The 22,500-nt window shown below is 45.4% G+C and overlaps 1 protein-coding gene across 1 annotated transcript in view; it reads left to right on the top strand.

Moving 5' to 3' along the window:
* ccdc92 (coiled-coil domain containing 92) overlaps positions 1-6,091 on the top strand; it is a 34,733-nt gene extending 28,642 nt beyond the window's left edge. The window contains exons 5-8 of the mRNA XM_063194278.1: positions 675-850; positions 3,957-4,307; positions 4,497-4,622; positions 5,426-6,091. Of these exons, the coding sequence (XP_063050348.1) occupies positions 675-850; positions 3,957-4,307; positions 4,497-4,622; positions 5,426-5,959 (1,187 nt within the window). The 3' untranslated portion in view covers positions 5,960-6,091. The remainder of the gene's footprint in view (positions 1-674; positions 851-3,956; positions 4,308-4,496; positions 4,623-5,425) is intronic.
* The last annotated feature ends 16,409 nt before the right edge of the window (positions 6,092-22,500 follow it).

Raw genomic sequence — 22,500 nt, 5'->3', positions numbered from 1 at the left:
AAGGGTTAAGTGTGTGATTGCGCAATCTTAGCCCATTTTTCATTTAGTAAATACTGATTTAGTAAAAGTTGTCTCAGGTTTAGATTTTGGCCCACCTTGGATTTGCTCTAAGGCCTGCAGATGTCTATGGGGCCTCCTGCATGCCAATGCTGCCCACTGGTGGACACTTTATAGAACTACATTGTTAAAGAAAATAGTGTGTGTGTGTGTGTGTGTGTGTGTGTGTGTGTGTGTGTGTGTGTGTGTGTGTGTGTGTGTGTGTGTGTGTGTGTGTGTCTTTTCATGCAGTTTCATTATGCTAATCTGTGTGTGTGTGCATGTGCATGCATAACGTGCGTGCGTGCGTGTGCACTTTCTCAGGTGTACCCAGGACAGTTGGCGCCGCACAGCAGCTTCCAGAGCTGGTGTGCGTGTGCGTGTGTGTGTGTGTGTGTGTGTGTGTGTGTGTGTGTGTGTGTGTGTGTGTGCGTGCGTGCGTGCGTGAATACATGTTCATTGTGTCCATGTGTGTGTGTGTGTGTGTAGACACACACACACACTTAGGGAACGCACGAGTGAAGGAATGCGATGCGGAAGACGATGAAGACACGTTGACGATAGGGCACACTGATTGTGTGTGTGTGTGTGTGTGTGTGTGTGTGTGTGTGTGTGTGTGTGTCCGTGTGTGTGTGTAGACAGCAGTGAGGAGCGTTGCCGCGCGCTGCAGAGGAGGTGTGAGGAGCTGGAGGCGCAGCTGAGGGAGAAGGAGGAGGAGAACGCGGAACTGCTGAGGGAACTGGAGCAGAAGGCCGCCATGATGGGGGTCCTGGAGGAGACACTCAGGGAGAGGGAACGCAGCTACATGGAACAGGTGAAGAGAATAATTTATTATAATAAATATATATATATATTATATTTAAATATATAGTTATAATAAATAGGGTACGTTAGTATATTCTAAAGCAGCCATGATGGGAGTACTGGAGGAGACACTCAGGGAGAGGGAACGCAGCTACATGGAACAGGTACATATAGATATATAATAATAATAATAATAAATAGGATAGATTGATATATTATAAGATGCCATGATGGGGGTCCTGGAGGAGACACTCAGGGAGAGAGAGAGGAGTTACATGGAACAGGTGAAGAGAACTTTATTTATTATATTAATTTAAATATATAGTTATAATAAATAGGGCCATGATGGGGGTCCTGGAGGAGACACTCAGGGAGAGGGAACGCAGCTACATGGAACAGGTGAAGAGAACTTTATTTATTATATTAAATATATATATATATGATGGGAGTCCTGGAGGAGACACTCAGGGAGAGAAAGAGGAGCTACATGGAACAGGTACATACAGATATATATAATAATAATAATAATAATAATAATAATAATATAAGATGCCATGATGGGGGTCCTGGAGGAGACACTCAGGGAGAGAGAGAGGAGTTACATGGAACAGGTACATATACAGTATATATTAATAATAATAAACTTACTATAGTTTAGGATATATTATAAAGTAGCCATGATGGGGGTCCTGGAGGAGACACTCAGGGAGAGGGAACGCAGCTACATGGAACAGGTGAAGAGAACTTTATTATATTATAAAGCGGCCATGATGGGGGTCCTGGAGGAGACACTCAGGGAGAGGGAGAGGAGTTACATGGAACAGGTACATACACACTATATATTATTAATAATAATAATAATAAAGAGGATAGATTAATATAATATAAGCAGCCATGATGGGGGTCCTGGAGGAGACACTCAGGGAGAGAGAGAGGAGCTACATGGAACAGGTACATATACGTGTATATAATGCCTCACATTTGAGGTTTCCCCTGAGTGGCTCAATGATGTTGAGATCAGGAGAGTGAGATGGTCGCTCAAAAACCTTCATTTTATTCTTTCTGAAGCTAATGACGAGTTGATTTGGCTTTCTGTGTCGAAATATTGTCATGTTGGCACCGTTGGAATTTCAATTCAGAAATGCAATATGAGGAGTTTGGTTGGAATCAAGCCAATGGGCAAGGGAATCATTGCATTGCAATGATCATTGCAAGGGAAATTGTTCAGGAGGCATAGGACAACCAAAAAATAACTTCAGGTGAAATATAGGACAACATGAAAAAATGTTTTAAACTGTACAGGAAAGAGGCACTTGAGAAAAGATGGGCTGTTGGGGGTTGCCAGGAGAAAGCCATTACCACAAAAATGCAAACATGTTATTTTGCATATGATACACCAAATAGCACAGTGAGAAGCATCAAAATGCCTGTGGCAAAGTCATTTGGAAAAATGAGATCAATATGGAACTTTTTTCAGCCACTATCAACAGTACCATTTGGAGAACAGTCAACGGCGCCTATGATGAAAGTTACACCATACCCTTCTGTGGAACATGGTTATGGACCACTGATGTCATGGGGACATTTGAGTTACAAATGCACTACACTTTTGGTCCATACTCACAGAATGATGAATACATTGTCCTGTGAAAAATACTGGAGGAAACTTGACACTCATCAGCCTTGAAACTGCACATGGTCCATTGTTTGGACATGCCAACATGACAATATTTCAGCACAGAAAGCCAAATCAACCCGTCATTAGCTTCAGAAAGAATAAAATGAAGTTTTTTGAGCGACCGTCTCACTCTCCTGATCTCAACATCATTCAGCCACTCAGGGTAAACCTCAAATGTGAGGCAGCAAGACATCCAAAGATATTATAGGAAACAACCATTCTGCCAGGAAAAAATGTGCTGTTTTGTCAACTGAGAACATTAAGAGCCTTATCCACAACTACCATAAACAATTTAGAGCGGTCCCTGATGATAAACAGGGCCATATTCAGCATCAGATACTAGGGTATGTAAACTTTTGAACAGGGTCGTTCGGGTAGTTTGGGTTGTGATCATGCTGTTGAAAGAGTAAACACAGAATATTGCTAATAAATATCTTAAGCCAGTCACTAGCAATGAGTGAAAAAAAAAGGTTTTGTGTAATCCTTCATATTTTGTGAGAAATCGCCAAGAAAGCGTTTATTCTGCTGGGGTATGTAAACATATGAGCACAACTGTATATATAAGTAGCCATGATGGGAGTCCTGGAGGAGACACTCAGGGAGAGGGAACGCAGCTACATGGAACAGGTATATATACGTGTATATATAATAATAATAATAATAATAATAATAATAATAATAATAATAATAAAAATAATAATAATAATAATAATAATAAAAAAAATAATAATAATAATAGGATAGATTAATATACTGTATTATAAAGCAGTCGTGATGGGAGTACTGGAGGAGACACTACATGGAACAGGTGCATAAATGTACTTGAAAGACATGTACTAAACAAAAGACATGCACATGCAGCATTGAAAGACATGGACAAAAAAGATACAGCTAAAAGGAGGATAAAAACGAGTCCCTCTTACATCTGCAACAAGCAAATGGGAACAAAATGTTTTCAAATGTTTCTCCTCTCCTCTTCTCCCCTCTCCTCTTCTCCCCTCTCCTCTCCTCTTCTCCCCTCTCCTCTCCTCTTCTCTCCCCTCCTCTCCTCTCCTCTTCTCCCCCCCTGTCCTCTCCTCTCCTCTCCTCTCCTGTCCTCTCCTCTCCTGTCCTCTTCTCCCCTCTCATCTCCTCTCCTCTCCTCTCCTCTCCTCTCCTCTCCTCTCGTCTCCTCTCCTCCTCTCTCCTCTCCTCCTCGCCTCTCCTCTCTCCTCTCCTCCCCTACTCTCCCCTCCTCTCCCCTCCTCTCCTCTCCTCTCCTCTCCTCTCCCCTCTCCCCTCCTCTCCTCTCCTCTCCTCTCCTCTCCTCTCCTCTCCCCTCTCCCCTCCTCTCCCCTCCTCTCCTCTCCTCTCCTCTCTTCTCCTCCTCTCCTCTCCTCTCCTCTCCTCTCCTCTCCTCTCCTCTCCTCTCCTCTCCTCTCATCTCCTCTCTCCGCAGTTGAAGCATAAGAGCCAGAGGTTGGCGGTGTTGTCAGGTGAGTTGGAGCAGAGGGCCAGCACCATCGCCTACCTGACGGCCCAGCTACACGCCACCAAGAGACGGCTGCTGGCCGGGGGAGGGGCAGGGGGGAGCGCGGAGGTGCCCGGTGGGGGGGCAGGAGGTGTAGAGGGAGGAGTTACCCCCACGGCAGCAGCAGCGGGGGGTTCGAGTGCTGCCTCAGCTGCAGCAGCAGGGAGCCAATCGGGATCGAGCTCGTCGGCGTCCCCGGCCTATCGACCGGCCCCGCCGACGCAGCCCCAGCCCCCTGACACGCCCACACGCCGACGCATGCGCAAGAGCCTATCACAGGTGAGCCCTGCTATTGTCTTGGCCTGTTAAGTCTTTCCGAGTAATACAGTATATTTAGTTATAACCCAGTATGTATTATATGTCCTGATCTTGAGCCATCGTCTTCTACAAATGAAACTGGCTGCTTTACCTACTCACTCACTCTTCCTCTTCCTCACTCTTCCTCCTTCTTCCTCACTCCTTTTCCAGCCTCTGCACGCTGAGTGGGCGGAGCTATACCGCCAGGGGGCGGGCCCGGACAGCCGACGTCTGATCCTGAGGGAGGCGGCCCTGGACGCCATGCCCGACCCCACCCCCTTCCTGCAGCCCAGAGAGGTAATGAGCTCATTCAATTCACCTGGCTTCAACGTCTGCATGCCACAAGGTGGTCCTCGATCTGAAAAAAGTTTGAGAAGCACTGTCCTAGTGGCACACAGATCGAGGACCACTTTGTCCCCAGGGACCACCTGTTGACAGTTGACAGGTGCTAATTTGACAGGTGCTAATTTTGACGCAGATCACTTACTTATTCACATTACAAGCCTGTCTTATTGTGATGAACATAAGACTTCAGCTATGTTTAGCTTTGTCATTATGAAATGACGTCGTCGTGCAAATAAACCACTGGGAGCATTAACAGTGTTGCGGACTTCTATCATTTATTTCAGTTACTCTATTTTGTCCAGCACCTGTACCACTGATGTGCGCGCATTCTCTACCTTCTCTAGCTTTGTCATTATGTCACAAATATAGGCCACTGCTAGCTTGTCTTCCGAACCACACTTTCAGAGTCACTGTCCTAGTGTAACATTCTGATTTACTAGCGGTATTATGACATAGTAATAAATAACATTTATTTTAAGTCTAAGCTAAACAGCTAAATATGTGTTCTGTGTATATTTACATTGTCTAAGGTACTATTTCCACATAGCTGAATATTTTTGAAAACGCATTGGTTTTGGCGTAAACACGTCAACAGATTTTTAAAATCCACATATCAAAATATACACGTGTTGCGTTTACACCTAAATAGGAGAAAAAATGTCCACATTTAAAAATATCCGGCTACATGGAAACAGCCCCTCAGTGTAACCTTCTGACACAGTGATAATCTATAATCATCGTGTTCTCCTCTGCAGCCGCGTGACCTGCTCCACGGCTCGGCCCCTCTCCACGCCACCTCCCCGCAGCCCCTACACAAGAGCCGGCCCGCCGTCATCCCGCCAATCAACGCCTCCTCCGCCTCCTCCTCCTCCGGCTCCGAGCGCACCACCAATGACGCGCCCCGCTCCGGCTCGGCCACGCCCACCGGCAGCCCCGGCCACACCCCCACCCCGACGCGGCTGCCCGCCGTCCCGCTAGGCCCCAGCCAGGCCTTCAGCCCCAAGGGCAGCCCAGGCCGCCATGCCCAGTCTCGCCAGCAGAGGGCTCACGTCGGGGTGGCGCATCGCATACCACACTCCCCCACCACCACCACCTCCTCCTCCACCACCTCCTCCCAGCCGACTGCTGCTGCTGCTGCTGCTGCCGCCACTGTGTCCCCGAGCGCCCCACACCCCCACCCCCCCTCCAGGCCCCTGCACGCCGAGCTGCACAGCCTGGCTGTGGACCAGGTGAACGGGGGAGGGGCCAAGGTGGTACGCAAGCGCTCAGGGACGGACAGAACTGTGTAACACACACACACACATATCCTCCCACGACGCTCGCCTCTCTCTCTCTTTCTCTCTCTTTCTTGCTCTCTGTTTCTCTCTCTCTCTCTCTCTCTCTCTCTCTCTCTCTCTCTCTCTCTCTCTCTCTCTCTCTCTCACTCTCACTCTCACTCTCACTCGCTTTCTTTTTCTCTTTCCTTGTCCATGCCGTCCAATCACATTGTCTGAAAGTCCCTCATTCACTCACACACACTGCTTACACACACAGACACAGCTTAGACACATACACACACTGCTTACACACTCTCACATTCTGCTTACACACTGCTTGCACTCTCACACACTGCTGTAGGCCGCCTCCATCTCTGTGCTTCTTCATTGTGCCTTCTGGTCTTCATGCCATCTATCTACTGTATGTATCGCACCACTGCAACCCATCCAGCTCACCACCAACACACACACACACATGCACGCACACACACACACACAAGCATTGCTACCATCAAGCCCCTGCGTACATCACACACATGCCACACTGCTATGGGAACTCAGGAGAAGAACTCAGACCCACGAACAAGAGAAATGAAAGGAGAGCTTGACGAAGTGGTGGAGGAGAGAGAAGAGAGAGGAGGAGGAGATGAAAAAGGAAGGATGGATAGAGATTGAAGGAGAAGAGAGGAGAAGAGAACAGGAGAGAAGAGGAGAGGAGAGAGTCCTGCTGAATTGAACAACACGCTGCTTTTGAGTGCAACACCTACAACAATGGGAAGAAAAATACAGAACAAAAATAAACGATGAAATAAAATGGAAACATGATGGCATGTGATGCCAATGGACTGTGGGATTATTAACAAACTATTAACGCTCATGCTTTAGAAACTGTGGGATTACTAATTTAGGATCATGCTTTAGGAACTGTGGGATTATTCATTCTCGTTGATGCTTTAGGAACTGTGGGATTACTAATTCAGGCTCTAATTCATGCTTTAGGAACTGTGGGATTACTAATTCAGGCTCTAATTCATGCTTTAGGAACTGTGGGATTACTAATTCAGGCTCTAATTCATGCTTCATACGCACCGTATCTACCAACCTGCTGCCTGCCTGCCTGTGTGCTGTGCCCATCATCATGATTAAGTATCTGCTGCCGGTGTGCTGTGTCTCCCATAGGAGTCAGCATCTGGATGCATACCAAACACACCTCTCGCTCACGCCCACTACACGACACTACACTCCATAGGCCTAAACACACACACCTCTCTCTCACGCTCACTACACGACACTACACTCCATAGGCCCAAACACACCTCTCTCTCACGCTCACTACACGACACTACACTCCATAGGCCCAAACACACCTCTCGCTCACGCCCACTACACGACACTACACTCCATAGGCCTAAACACACACACCTCTCTCTCACTCACTCTCTCTTTCTCTCTCTCTCTCTCACTAGGCCACTCCATAGTCCTAAACACACCTCTCCCTCTCTCTCTCTCTCTCTCTCTCTCTCTCTCTCTCTCTCTCTCTCTCTCTCTCTCTCTCACTCTCACAAGGCCACTCCATAGGCCTAAACACACACAGACCTCTCTCTCACTCTCTCTCTCTCTCACTGCACTGCACTGCACTCATCTTCATAGGCCTGAAGAGACAAACTTCATGTACTGTCACTCTGCACGTTACAACTGCACGTTATTCTTATTTCTCGTCCTCTACTCATCTACAACTGCATCTGTCTTATGTACCATCCTCTCTCTCCATCATCTCCTGTGGCAAACCTCTTCTTGGTCATATACCTGTACAACATCACTTTTACATCCCATTCATTTAATTCACTTCAGATGCCGCTGCACATTTCTTCTTATTTTAGCATCCTGTCTATACGGTACCCTGCTCATATACTGAACGTGATCACATTTCTTTTCATGTATTACTTACTACTGTCATCAGTTACAGCACCGCACCGCATTTCTCCTTATATACCGTCCTCTTTTCATGATAATGAACATCCCTTGTTCACTAGGCTGCCGTCCTATATGACTTCCCTACTGTACTGTACATACATACATTCACATTTCTTCCTATTGCCAGTAGCTACTCTCTTCTTGAACAATTGCACATCTCTTATTTACTGTAACGGTTCTGTCATCATATGCTACAGCCGCACACCTCATATTTACTATTCTGTCATCATATGCTACAGCCGCACACCTCATATTTACTATTCTGTCATCATATGCTACAGCCGCACACCTCATGTGTACTATTCTGTCATCATCTGCTACAGCCACACACCACATATTTACAAATGTTATGCTACCTACTGTATGTACAGGGGCGTTCCTAGGAGCTGGCTAACCGGGCAGTCGCTCGGGGGGCCACCCGCAAGGTGGTGGCGAAATCGTGAAACCCCCGCCCAAGAAGACATTGTGAAAATCGCTCGCCAATTAGCGCCATTGTAACATGTTAACATTTTTCTATTCGCCATTACAATACTAACATGGTATTAGCATTCTTTGTCAGCAGCAAAGACCTTTTTTTCACTTTTTTTTTTCTTTTCATCAATCTTTTTTGGTGGCGGCTGGGCCACGATTGAGGGGTGGGGCTCTGGTGAGGGCGTTGCCCGGGGCCTCAGTGATTATAGGACCGCCACTGGCTACGTAGCCTACAGCTACGCTAATGTACGCTACTGTCTTCATGAACAATCACACATACTGTATTTACACTTCATGTCTTCATGTTTACAGTGTTGATCACTTTATTTGTCATCAAGGTGCAGATACACACACACACACACAGTACTACACACACCATGACAAAAACATCTCTCTCTCTCTCTCTCTCTCTCTCTCTCTCTCTCTCTCTGCCAAATGTATGTAGCAAGCATTGTCTGTTGGTTGTTCTCCATATATCCGCATATTCTTATGTACTTATTTATAATACTTATTATGGCTGTATACCTTCGTAGCTCCCAAACACCTCCGGTTGGGGGCGTGGCTAGTGTGTGGGCTGCATCCGGCTGTGATGTGGCTAGTTTGAGGGCTTCATCCGGCTGCAACATGGCTAGTGCTCTACGAGGACCCTGAGTTCCCTCTAGTGTCGGAACGGTGTAACAGCACCATGCAGGGTCTGGACAATGTAACAGCAGCCACTCCCCCTGGTGCTGGGACAGTGTAACAGCAGCCACTCCCCCTGGTGCTGGGACAGTGTAACTGCAGCTCCTCTCACGCTTACTGTACATGCTGAAGCCACTGACAGTCAGGCCCTCCAACACCCCTCCTTGGATGCTACAGTATAACCATGTCATCACACACACACACACACACACACACACACACACACACACACACACACACACACACACACACACACACACACACACACACACTATACACTTTGTGAGTTGTGTCCTCATTGACTCCTGATACTCACACAAACACACACACACACACACACACACACACTCTTGGAGTCGATACAGGATGTTTGTGGGCGACCTGAGATTTCAAAAGGTGGCTCCAACTCATTAAACAGGTTAGATGTTAGCAGGTGACCCTGTCCTATAAGTTCTACCAGGCCTCACTGCGGTGACCCTGACACAGCCAATCCATACGTGCGACTCATATAGGCGGCCCATACATGAAACTCATATAAGCAGCCCATCTCCGAGATGACCCAGTCGTATAACCCAGTCGTTTAAGTCTATCATTGACTCTCTGGGGTGACCCATAGAGTAGCCTACATGTGACTCATGTGTCACACAGGGGATCCATACATGTTCCTCATATTGGCTAGCCTCGCGAGCCATCCTACGTACTTCCGCCAAAGGATTGGCTCCACTACTGTAGTCTGGCCGTGCTTCTCTGTGGAGTGCTTGCAGCAGTAGAATTTTGATTGCAACGCCCCCCCCAGAAAACAGCCAATAATCGAATACGCCCCCCACGTGGGGACGAAAGGGGGAGAACGCTCGTGACACATCTGCGCCAGAGCCATTGGTCTGCGCTATGTTGTTGTTGAGTAACTGCCAGCGATTGGGTGAGAGGTGTCCAATAATTTCAAACTATAACTGAGTGCAAACTTCCTGCTTTCTACAATGCTTCAGAGCAAACAAATGCCAGACCATAAATACGAAATGAAATGGTAGTATTATGGGATGGTCAGGACCAGGCTACATATAGGCGGCCCATCTCATCTCCAAGGTGACTCTAGAGCCACAGATGACTCACAATGGTAGATCTTAACGCAACACTGTACCATTTCTGGACATAATCTAATGTTTGGTGCATTATCGCTTTATATGCCCCGCCCATGAGTCTTAGCAGATCTGGGGCCTATGCTACAAAGCTGGTTCAGGATAAGTTCAGGTTAAGTTAAGAGGTAAATCATCTAATACAAGAGGTTTTCTATGAAAATGAGGACTTCATGCTCTTCTATTAAATTATTTGCCTGTTAACTTAACCTTAACTTATCCTGAACCAGCTTTTTAGTATAGGCCCCGTTTAGGCTGTGAGGAGGTGCTAAGATGCTAAGCAGCCAACCATAGGAACTCATTTTTTGATTGACAGCTGTTTCCAACAATCAGAGGTTGAAGAGTGCGCAGCCAGGGGCGTGCAGCCAGGGATTGTTTATAAACGGAAACCCATGTATACACCGCTTTGACTCATCTGACATGGTGGTGTGGACTGGAGCCTCATTGGACAGAACTCACGGCCGGCCCCTTTGGGATTGGTCCATTCAAATGCTCACGTACCCTCATTGGACAGAACTCACGGCCGGCCCCTTTGGGATTGGTCCATTCAAATGCTCACGTACCCTCATTGGACAGAACTCACCTGTCAGTCAAACACTGTTTGCTCATGTAGACTTGCACACTGTGCGCTGGGCGGGACGGCTCGACTCGGCTGCCCCAGTAAAATGTAAACATAAATAAACAAGACAACAAACAAACAAACACACAAACATAAACATTTAGAAAAGCATTTTGCTGGGGTGTTGGGAGAGGCTCCCTGCTGGGTCTGTAGCCTATATCTTATTACTTATGACTCTTATGATTACTACTACTATTATTATACTACTGAAAACTTGTAAGCATTTTGTGTATTTAAAGAATATTTGTATTTTTTATTTATTATGTGCAAACGTTTTATTTAGACGGAATATTTAAACTGCTTTATGAATGACGAGGGGACGCTGTTATGCCTCACCCTGAAGCCTGCGCTCTGGAAAACACACACACACACACACACACTGTTGCGCTCGCTGCAGCACACACACACTCACTGTTGCTCTCGCTGCACACACACACACACACACTCTCTGTTGCTGTCGCTTCAGCACACACACACACAGTTGCTCTCGCTGTAGTGCACACACACACACACACTGCTGTTCTGTAACACACATTTGCTCTGTAACAATGATATTGCATCACACACACACACACATTGTTGCTCTACATTGCACACATATTGTTCTGCCAGGACGATTCGCTGTGGAGAATGTCACAGTTAACAGGTGTGTGTGTGTGTGTGCGAGTGTGTTTGTGTTTCGGGGTCAGAAGAAAGAGGAAAATGTGTGTTCTGCTGAAAGAGAGCTAAGACACTTCACTGGTGTGTGTTCACGGCAGAGACGTGTGAACGAGTGTGTGGTGGGACAGAACTGATGGAAGGTGTTTGTGTGTGTGTCCACGCGCACAGAAAGTGTAGGCCTCAATGCAGTGTTTGCTAACACCACAACAGAAATATTAAAACTAACCTTCAGATTTAAACCAACACCTGCTGTCACTGTGTCGTGATTTTCTGCTTCATTCTCCGACTGTGTGATGTGCTTTTCTGCGACTGCGGATAACACTTTATTTTAACGAGGTTTTAATCACTGTGTACTCTACTTAGGTTAAGTAGAATAACTGGTGTAATAACATGTACCTACCATTGTAGTACGTATTAGGCCTACTGTTATTCATACATTTTATGTATTTACATACCATAATGACAATAATAACCATAATGTACTATGAAATGGTTTTATAATACTTTGCCAAAGTGATCAATTCTTTCAGGGAGGCAAAGGACTGAAATGAGGTCCATGGCACCCTTGGTATTTAGATACACAAAAATACACATGGTAAGTGCGATGTAATTTTCCGTTTAACTGGCTTGCAGTGTTTACAGTGTAGTAATGTATTACGACTTGGTCCTTGCCATTCTGGTGATTGCCAATGTATAACCGGGGCCGTGTCTTAGTGGGTTAAACTCAGTGACACACACACACAGTGTGTACGCAGTATGTAGACCTACACACCTGTACAACCAAAGCACTGATATAGGACTACACTATGATAAACTGATTGTCATCGACTTTCGAATCTCTTGGAGACTTGGTCTGACCAAGACCATAACAAATAGCGTTTCCCAAGCGGCATGGTTGATCCGCCCCCCCTGGGTTTGCTACTGGTTGACTGGTTGTCCGACAAAGTGGGTGGAGTTCCCGATTTCTCGGGAGATCAGAAACAACATTTACATTGCTCTTTGCTTGACTAGAAGCAACGCCAAAGGTGTTGCGTCACTAGGAGGGCCATGGCCTGGCTAACACTGTGATGTAACATGGGTTAAAAGTGGACAAGGCACCATGTGACCACCTCAGTCAATCTGGTTACCTAAGCAACCGAGAATGTTCATAAATGGAACCATGGAATCAGGCCTCTAGAATGACATCATCCTTTAGCCCCTCTCTGCCCTGCCTGCCCTCCCGGGATTAGCGCTAAAGTGCCTTAGCGAGGTGATTGGTTAGCACTGGGCTAAGCTGGACCATGTACTTTTCTGTAGCGCTGAAGTGAGGCTACTGGTTAGCTCTGGGCTAAACTGCTACATGTGCTTTTCTGTAGTGCTCTGGGAGGGGGGTCAGCTCTATGTTCCCACAGCCCGTTGGTCCCACAGCTTATTCCTGCTGCTCCATGTTCCCACATGTTTAAGAAACTATTCAAATATAGACCCTATGTTCCACACCTCCATTGTTGAGGAGTTCTCACATTTCCGAGTAAACCAAGAGAACATGCCTTTCTCCACTGCCAAAGAACATAGGGCCTAAATTTGAAAAAAAAAAAACTTGAAATGTAAGGACATGGAGCTGCAGGAATATGCTGTAGGACCTTAGTAGAGCTGACCCCCTTTTCTAGTGCTGAAGTGCAGAGAGCTTTCCTACATGGGCCATATCAGACCAACAGGCATGTGGGAAGACCCTAGCTTTCCACACACACACACACACACACACACACACACACACACACACACACACACACACACACACACACACACACAAATACACACATGATCAAGCAATTCTAAAGCACATAAGCACCTTAAACACACATGCACAAGCACTACACTCAAATATTCACACACACACACACACACATGCACAAGATGGAGAGGGCTTTGAGACAGTGGCTAGGCCTACATCAACACCCAGCATGCATTTCAGTATTTCACTCCTGTGTTTATTGCACACAATGATAAATCTCCAACACTGACAAAGTCCTGCAGGAATGACAGCGAACAATAGTCTACTACGTAGCCTTCTGTACATAGAGAAGAATGAATGAGAAAGTGTAAAAGAATCGTCTACAAAACAGTCATAACAAATAGCATTGAAAACACTGAAGTACTAAATGAGATCTCGAGCTACTATGGCGTTAGTGATAGTTCACCTGAACATGCAGCATCAGTGTTGCCAGATGTGTCTGACCAAATCCGCACAAAAACTTCTCAAAAACCACCAAAATGTGCTCAATTCTGCCAAATTCAACAAATTACATTGACTTCTATGGGCCCAAAACGGCTGAAAAAAACGCCAAATGGCCAATTTTTCCGATTTTTACCCGCAGACGCTCATCCAAAGTAGCCCAATTGGGCGGGCACCTGCCCAATCTGGCAACACTGTACAGCATTCAACTCAAGATGCCTAATATGTAATGAAAATGTAACAAAATATAGTTTTCTTATGACACTTGAGAAACTTGAGTTAAAGCAGACATTTAACATTCTATTGTACAGCATATAGACAATTCAATGGCGATCACATTTGCAGGAACTTTTTAGCACAACTTGATCATCTTCAAATTGACCCGTCTCTTGTAGATGAAATGGTTGACATGCTTCCCAAACCAATCTCCATAGTCTTTTTTTCTCTTTTAAAGAAAAAATGAAGCATTACTTGCTCATTGGTCATAATTCTTAATCTCTTTTGTAAGTTTGGCTAGATAAAGAAATAAATCGTGTTTTAACTCTGCGACCTGCTGAATGTACATTTGGCTTCCTCCTCCATAGTGTTTAAATGGCCAGTGAGACTAAAACCTGATATGTAGGCCTATGTGTTGACCAATCAGGATCATATCTGATATATATTGACCAATCATGATCATTTGCATCCAGTGAGGTAGCGTTGGCTAATATGACGCCACAACTTTTTTTTTAGAAGCGTTTAGAAGAAAATAAAATGTAAACAAAAAAATAAAATCTCTGAAAGACATGAAGTAGCCCAGTAGGTGGGGCAACATCCTTTCACAACAACCCATCCATTCATCACTCGTTCAACAACCCATCCATTCATCACTCGTTCAATAACTCATCCATTCATCACTCGTTCAACAACCCATCCATTCATCACTCGTTCAATAACTCATCCATTCATCACTCGTTCAACAACTCATCCATTCATCACTCGTTCAACAACTCATCCATTCATCACTCGTTCATCAACTCATCCATTCATCACTCGTTCAATAACCCATCCATTCATCACTCGTTCAACAACTCATCCATTCATCACTCGTTCATCAACTCATCCATTCATCACTCGTTCAACAACTCATCCATTCATCACTCGTTCTTCTTCATCCCTTTTTTTCATTCCTTGTTCCTCAAACACACTCCCTTCTTTTCTTCTAAGTGGCAAACACACACACACACACACACACACACTTTTGCTCTCTCTGTCTCCCTCTTTCTGTCTCTCACTCTCTTACACACACACACACACAGACACACACACACACACACACACACACACACACACACACACACACACACACACACACACACACACACAGACACACACATTATGTCTAGTCAGTGTCCAAATACACACACACACACACACACACACACGCACACACACACACACACACACACACACGCACACACGCACACACGCACACACGCACACACACACACACACACACTACACTGCACTACACACACACATATCACAGCCACTGTCCAATCAGGAATGAGAGGGCGGTGCCCAGCACTATGGTGCAGCCGTGAGCTGATCTGGGGTCAGCGTTGTCATAGTAATAATCAAACTCCGTCTCGTTCTCGTTCCTCATCTCTCCACCGGCGCCCCCTGCAGGCCGGCTGGCGTAGCCACCTGAAAAACACATTACATCAATATCAAATTACATTGTATTACTAGCCTAGTAAACCAGCGCCACTCGCTGGATGCCAACATTTTTCGGCTGCGAGTGGTCTGGCCTCGCATCGTTTGACTGGTCTGCCAGGCTTGCCAAGAATCTGGAAAACCAATCACAACACAGAGATGTGTTTTTCTTTTTTTTTATCAAAGCGGGCAGGGTTTTGAGGCAGTGAAGCTCGCAACGTTGGGAAAGCACATCAACGAGAAAGATAGCGCTGATTGGTCAGAGCACCGGCCTATAGGCACAGTTTGAAAAAACAACGGGTTGTTCTCATCAACAATTTTCGGATGTATCGTTCATCGGGGCCAGACTAAATTACACATCCAATCTCACATTTAGGCTGGTTTATCAAGCTATTATATTACACTACATTTACTACATTACAATGTTACATTGCATCTCGTAACGTTCCTTTACCTCCGTGGCCGCGTGGGTAGCCTCCATAGCCGTAGCCTCCACCGTAGCCTCCTCCATAACCTCCACCGTAACCATAGCCACCACCGTAACCGGGACGCAGCATAGAGCTCAACATGGCGCCCCCTACAGCTCCTGCAGCAGCAGCACCGGCAACCTAAAGAGAAAGTAAAAAAAAAATAATTAAGAAACTGAGAAAATAAATTACTGAAGCTGTCTTTGACTGTTGTTTATTTTTCATGTCGTCTTTAGTTACGTCTAATGTGAAATATAAGAAAAGTTGCTGATTTCCACAAGCTAGGGGATTGAAATAAAAAACAAACAAGCGAATATCCTACTGTAAACAAACAAATAATCCAACCCACCTTCCCCACGCTGGATCCTGAGTTCTGGACGGGTGCGGCGGGGGCGGGTCTGTACGCTCCTCCAGCTCCGCCCCCCCAGCTGCCACCCCGGGCCGTTCCCCCTCCACCCCCCCAGCTGGTGCCCTCTCCACGCCCGAATCCGCCGCCCCGGCCGAATCCGCCCCCGCGCCGCGACAGCACGGGGCTCACGGTCGCCAGGAGCAACAGGCCGGCCAGCAGCAAGGGGACGCCACGCCTCTGATGCATCATGGGAGATCTCCTGTTGGGAGGGAGGAGAAGAGGGGCAAGGGAGTCACTTCCTGGTACAGGTCTCCGTTTCCTCGGGTATATTCCATCAGCCAAACTCCCGTCCTGCCGGAAAAGGGGGATGCAGTGGTGCACATGGCATCCCCACTTTTGGGCACCCTAAAATAAGGCTTTCTCAACTTTTACTGCAGAAAAATGAGTGCAGCAGCAGTAACATTGTTAAGGAATAAAGAATCAATAAAAAAAATGCACCACCACTTTAAAACTCATTCCGGAGGCCTTGGTGCCTTGTACTCGTGGCCTCATGATAACGTTGCAAGGTGTCATTGACAATAGAAGTTTAATTCAATATCTTGCAAAAGCACAATTGAAAAAAGGCAATTTTTTCATTTGCAATCAGGACGTTGAATGGGGAAATGTCACCCAAAAGTTGTTGTGCCTAGGCAGAGCTAGAGGGCAAGGTCACAAGCGCAAGGTCACAAGCGCAAGTCGAGGACAGGAATTTGGATAATGAAATGTACCCTCAGACACCCAGCAGTTCTTCTGAATGACAGATGTTATCTTGAAGAGGTTACCTGTGGAAGAGAGGGGCTGAAAAAGAAGAGGTGAGTTCCTGGTACTGATGAACCTTGAAGAGTCAGGTTGTCCAAGGTTCGGCATACAGGAGGAATACTCTGAACAAGACTTAGTAATAGAATAGGCGGCCGGTGGTAGAGGTGAAGGATGGAGGAAGAATATTCAAGTCAAATCCTTCCTGGTGTAGAGGCTGAGCCTGATGTATGTGTTGATGTAGAACTAGTAGTCTACACGACAAGCTCCAAACTCCAAACTGACAGCAAGCTGTATGACCATGGCAGTATTTAAGCACAGTATTTAAGAATGGAACGTTCCATGAGTTCTAGAACTAGAGTGGCATTCAGTCTTCAGTTGCCCTGTAAGTTTCCATGACACTGGCAAGAGCGGATTACTGCACTGGCCTACCGGGCCCCGGCCCAGGGGCCCAGCAGTCAAGGGGGCCCTGAAGCCCAAACCTCCATTGCCATTCTTATCTTGTATTAAAATCACACTTTTAATAACTAAACGTATTATCAAACCCCCAACAATTTAGGCTCTCAAACATCTAGCCTAAAACCCAGAATCTTATTGCAAACTAGCACAACCCATTGGAGGGGGTCCTTTCTTGCTGTCTGTCCCAGGGGCCCATGGAGGGGGGGCTTTCTTGCTGTCTGTCCCAGGGGCCCATGGAGGGGGGGCTTTCTTGCTGTCTGTCCCAGGGGCCCATGAAATCATAATCTGTCTCTGTGCACTAGATGCAGGTTCCAGGTTGGTGGGAGTAGCTCTAAGTCCTTCTGTAGGTTTCCATACCCTGACGTACTGTGTATATTAAATAGTATACAGGTCAGTGTTTCCATATGCTGACGTGTATATGAAATACTATATAGGTCAGTGTTTCCATATGCTGACGTGTATATTAAATAGAATATAGGTCAGTGTTTCCATACCCTGACGTACTGTATATGTTAAATAGTATATAGGTCAGTGTTTCCATAGACTGGCGTGTATATTAAATACTATATAGGTCAGTGTTTCCATAGGCTGGTTATTATGTGAGTCCAGACTCATCTGCTTACAGTGTGAGAGAGTAGAGCACATGTCTATGCTGCAGTCTGGGCGGCGGCCTTGTAATCTGTCATTGACCCAGTCAGACACGACCCCTGATATGAATTAGCTCAGTGGTTCTTAACCTGGGGTGTGGTCACCCCCTGGGGGTGCGCCTGAGATTTCAGGGGGTGCGCGGGATTTTGATTATGTTGAGGTTGCGACCAAAATTTTGGTTGAGCACATCATATTTAGTCCAATTTAAGACAAAATTAAAACATGTTTGGTCCCCATTTAAAGTCATTAAGGTATTGATTAATGTCCCAAGTTGCAATTAATCACTTAAAATCATTTTTAGTACGTACACACATGTAAAAGATTGGGTTGGGGGTGCACAACTTCTCTTCGGCACAGGTACGGGGGTGCGTTAGGAAAAAAGGTTAAGAACCATTGAATTAGCTGTTACCAGTATGGTAATGTCCAAGGAATCATACTCTTTCCCTGTGCACTAGATGGAGTGAGGTTGGTGGGAGTAGCTCTAAGTCCTTCGGTACTGTAGGTTTCCATAGGCCATTGGTGTAGTCTACGTAGAACGTAGTATACGGAGTAAACCCACTTCTAAATTTCAGGGATTTCAGTATACCCACTTAAAATTGATTGATCCATTGTTTTGCATAGCACCAAAATACAGTATACCCATTTCAAAAAATGCTCAAATATACAGTATACCCACCACAAAAAAGTAGACTACACCACTGCCATAGGCCGGTTATTATGCGAGTCGAGACTCATCTGCTTGCAGTCTGGGCGGCGGAACTGTAATCTGTTATTGACCCAGTCAGACGGGGCCCCTGTTATAGATTAGCTGTTACCAGAATGCCAATGACCAAGTTATAATGTATTACTAAAGGCCCCGTGTACTGCCATATAGTGGTGCAGTGCTATGGTAGTGAACTTTTTTCACGGACTATTACAGCATTCCACTGTAATAGTCACTGAAAAGTGAACTACCATAGAGCTACTCTACTGTACCTTGACATATCACAGGGCCTTTAGTAATGCACTACGACTTGGTCATTGCTATTCTGGTGACAGCAAATTTATAACGCTGTGCCTAAAGACCACTTAGCTAAGAGGTAGATGAGTATGTCTGGTCCTCCAGAGGTATACATAAACAGAGAGCAGTCTAGTCAGAGAGCAGTCTGGCCCTCATGGCCAATGGACAGACAGCACAGGCAGGCCAGAAGAAGTCATATGGCAGGGGTAGAGTTGCAGGTGCTAATGAGATACAGTATGAGTGAATGTATATGTATGTTAAGTGTAATGTTGTTTGTAATACCTGTGTGTAATGTCCTCTGTATTTGTATATGTATGTATGTGTGCTACTTGATACCTTGTTTTCCCCCTGGGATCAATAAAAGACACTCTACTCTACTCTACTCTACACTCGCCTCCAAAAGAGTTGTCGCCTACCCATCTGTTTGGAATAACAGCTAATAACCTGACTTTCAATTAATCACTTGGCTTCAGAAGTCACTCATATGAAAGCTACAACCCTCTCGAATGAAAATGTATGTACAAAAATAAATGTCATGCACCAAAGAAAGATTGACCCTTTAATGAACACAGACAGGGCAGATTTTGACAAGACAAAAGTTTTGTCGCCTATCGAACATAATGTGAAAATGAGCAGATAAGTCACTTCAAATACGCAGATCGGGTGTCATACTTAATCACTGATTCACTCACACCTCTCCAGAAAATCAACTTTGGCCTTAGGTGTATGTTTAGGGTCATTGTAATCATGGAAAGCAACACAATGAAAATCAATGGAGTTCAATGAGAGATGGTGACATATTTGCTATTCGTAGAGCAATACATTTTTAACTTCATGATGTAATCAATGATAAAAGCCCTCACACACCAGCAGCATGCATGCAGCTCCACATAAGACGTCCACGTCCGTGTGTGTGTGTGCGTCTGTGTGTGTGTGTGTGTGTTTGTGTGTGTGTGCGTGCGTGCGTCCATGTGTGTGTGTGTGTGTGTGTGTGTGTGTGTGTGTGTGTGTGTGTGTGTGTGTGTGTGTGTGTGTTTACATCAGGGCTTGACACTGCCACCTGTCAACCAGCCAAATGCTTGTAAAACTTGGCTGTGGCTAGTAAGAATGTCAGTCTCACTGGACACTTTGACAAGCAATTTATTCATTGGTGCGACAAATCAGAGTAATTGCTTCAATTGCTTGTCTTGCAAGAATATTCTAAAGAAAACAAAACTGTGGCTTGGAGAAATGCTAAATGGCTAGTGAGTGTGTGTGTGTGTGTGTGTGTGTGTGTGTGTGTGTGTGTGTGTGTGTGTGTGTGTGTGTGTGTGTGTGTGTGTGTGTGTGTGTGTGTGTGTGTGTGTGTGTGTGTGTGTGTGTGTGTGTGTGTGTGTGTACCTCTCTCTATCAGAGATGGCCAAAATGAAAGCACTGTCTATGTCCACACTGTCTTAAGTCCATGTATAAGTACTGTCTATGTCTATACTGTCTATGTCCTTACCTAGATTAGTCTATGTCTGTATGGGAAAGCAAGAAATGTCATTTCAAATTCTTTGTATGACCAGTGCATGTAAAGATATTGACAATAAAACCTACTTGACTAAAAGTATATTAATGTTGTCAGTACAACACTAGCACATGATATTACATAGCGGTTACGCCAGTTGATGAAGTGGCTAGGTTCACTCTTGCTCTCTCTGGCTCTTCCTGGAGTTGGAAGGAAACTATGGCAAGTTTTTTTTTCTACTTTTACTTCGGCCACCTCTGACGTGTATGGGTGTCCTTCTGAGTACAGGAGTATGTGTGGTGATGACACGTGTTCTACAGGAGTATGGTAATGACACGTGTTCTACAGGAGTATGGTAATGACACATGTTCTACAGGAGTATGGTAATGACACATGTTCTACAGGAGTATGGTAATGACACATGTTCTACAGGAGTATGGTAATGACACATGTTCTACAGGAGTATGTGTAGTAATGACACATGTTCTAACAGGAGTATGGTGATGACACATGTTCTAACAGGAGTATGGTAATGACACATGTTCTACAGGAGTATGGTAATGACACATGTTCTACAGGAGTATGGTAATGACACGTGTTCTACAGGAGTATGTGTAGTAATGACACATGTTCTACAGGAGTATGGTAATGACACATGTTCTCCTGAGTACAGGAGTATGTGTGGTGATGACACGTGTTCTACAGGAGTATGGTAATGACACGTGTTCTACAGGAGTATGGTAATGACACATGTTCTACAGGAGTGTGGTGATGACACGTGTTCTACAGGAGTATGGTAATGACACGTGTTCTACAGGAGTATGTGTAGTAATGACACATGTTCTACAGGAGTATGGTAATGACACATGTTCTACAGGAGTATGGTAATGACACATGTTCTACAGGAGTGTGGTGATGACACGTGTTCTACAGGAGTATGGTAATGACACGTGTTCTACAGGAGTATGGTAATGACACATGTTCTACAGGAGTATGGTAATGACACGTGTTCTACAGGAGTGTGGTAATGACACATGTTCTACAGGAGTATGGTAATGACACGTGTTCTACAGGAGTATGATAATGACACATGTTCTACAGGAGTATGGTAATGACACATGTTCTACAGGAGTATGTGTGGTAATGACACATGTTCTACAGGAGTGTGGTAATGACACATGTTCTACAGGAGTATGGTAATGACACGTGTTCTACAGGAGTATGTGTAGTAATGACACATGTTCTAACAGGAGTATGGTGATGACACATGTTCTAACAGGAGTATGGTAATGACACATGTTCTACAGGAGTATGGTAATGACACGTGTTCTACAGGAGTATGTGTGGTAATGACACATGTTCTACAGGAGTATGGTAATGACACATGTTCTAACAGGAGTATGTGTGATGATGACATGTGTCCCTCTGAGAACACTAAGTCAGTGGTACACCTAATCAGGTGTGTGTACAATATGAGGTGATGTTCTGGATTATTTGTGTGTGTTGTCCTCCTTATGAGGTGGTGTCCTCGATTGTCTGTGTGTGTGTTGTCTCTTCTCTCCACCAAACAGCATTAGAGTTTAATCTGGATGTTCTTTCAACCCAGCGCTATAATTATCACCTCTCTTTCGCTCTCTCTCTTCTACTGCCACACTAATCTCTCCTCTCTTTCTCTCACTCTAGCTCTTGCTCTTACTCTCACTCTCTCTCTATCTCTCTCTCTCTCATCCTATCTCTGTCTGGTTATTTCTGTCTTATTCTCTGGCTCTTTCTCTCTCATTCACAGAACAGCCCTGGACTGGACTCCATCTCACATACAGTATCGGCTTGTGAGGTCACCATGGGCTCCGTACGGATTCCACTTATCTGACCCACTGTACACATTGACAATGTTGCAAATATTACAGCAATACAGTGAACTG

This window comes from Engraulis encrasicolus, chromosome 3, assembly GCF_034702125.1.
Source record: "Engraulis encrasicolus isolate BLACKSEA-1 chromosome 3, IST_EnEncr_1.0, whole genome shotgun sequence".
Taxonomy (NCBI): domain Eukaryota; kingdom Metazoa; phylum Chordata; class Actinopteri; order Clupeiformes; family Engraulidae; genus Engraulis; species Engraulis encrasicolus.
The sequence above is the reverse complement of the archived record's forward strand: the minus strand, read 5'-3'. Positions and strand labels throughout refer to the sequence as shown.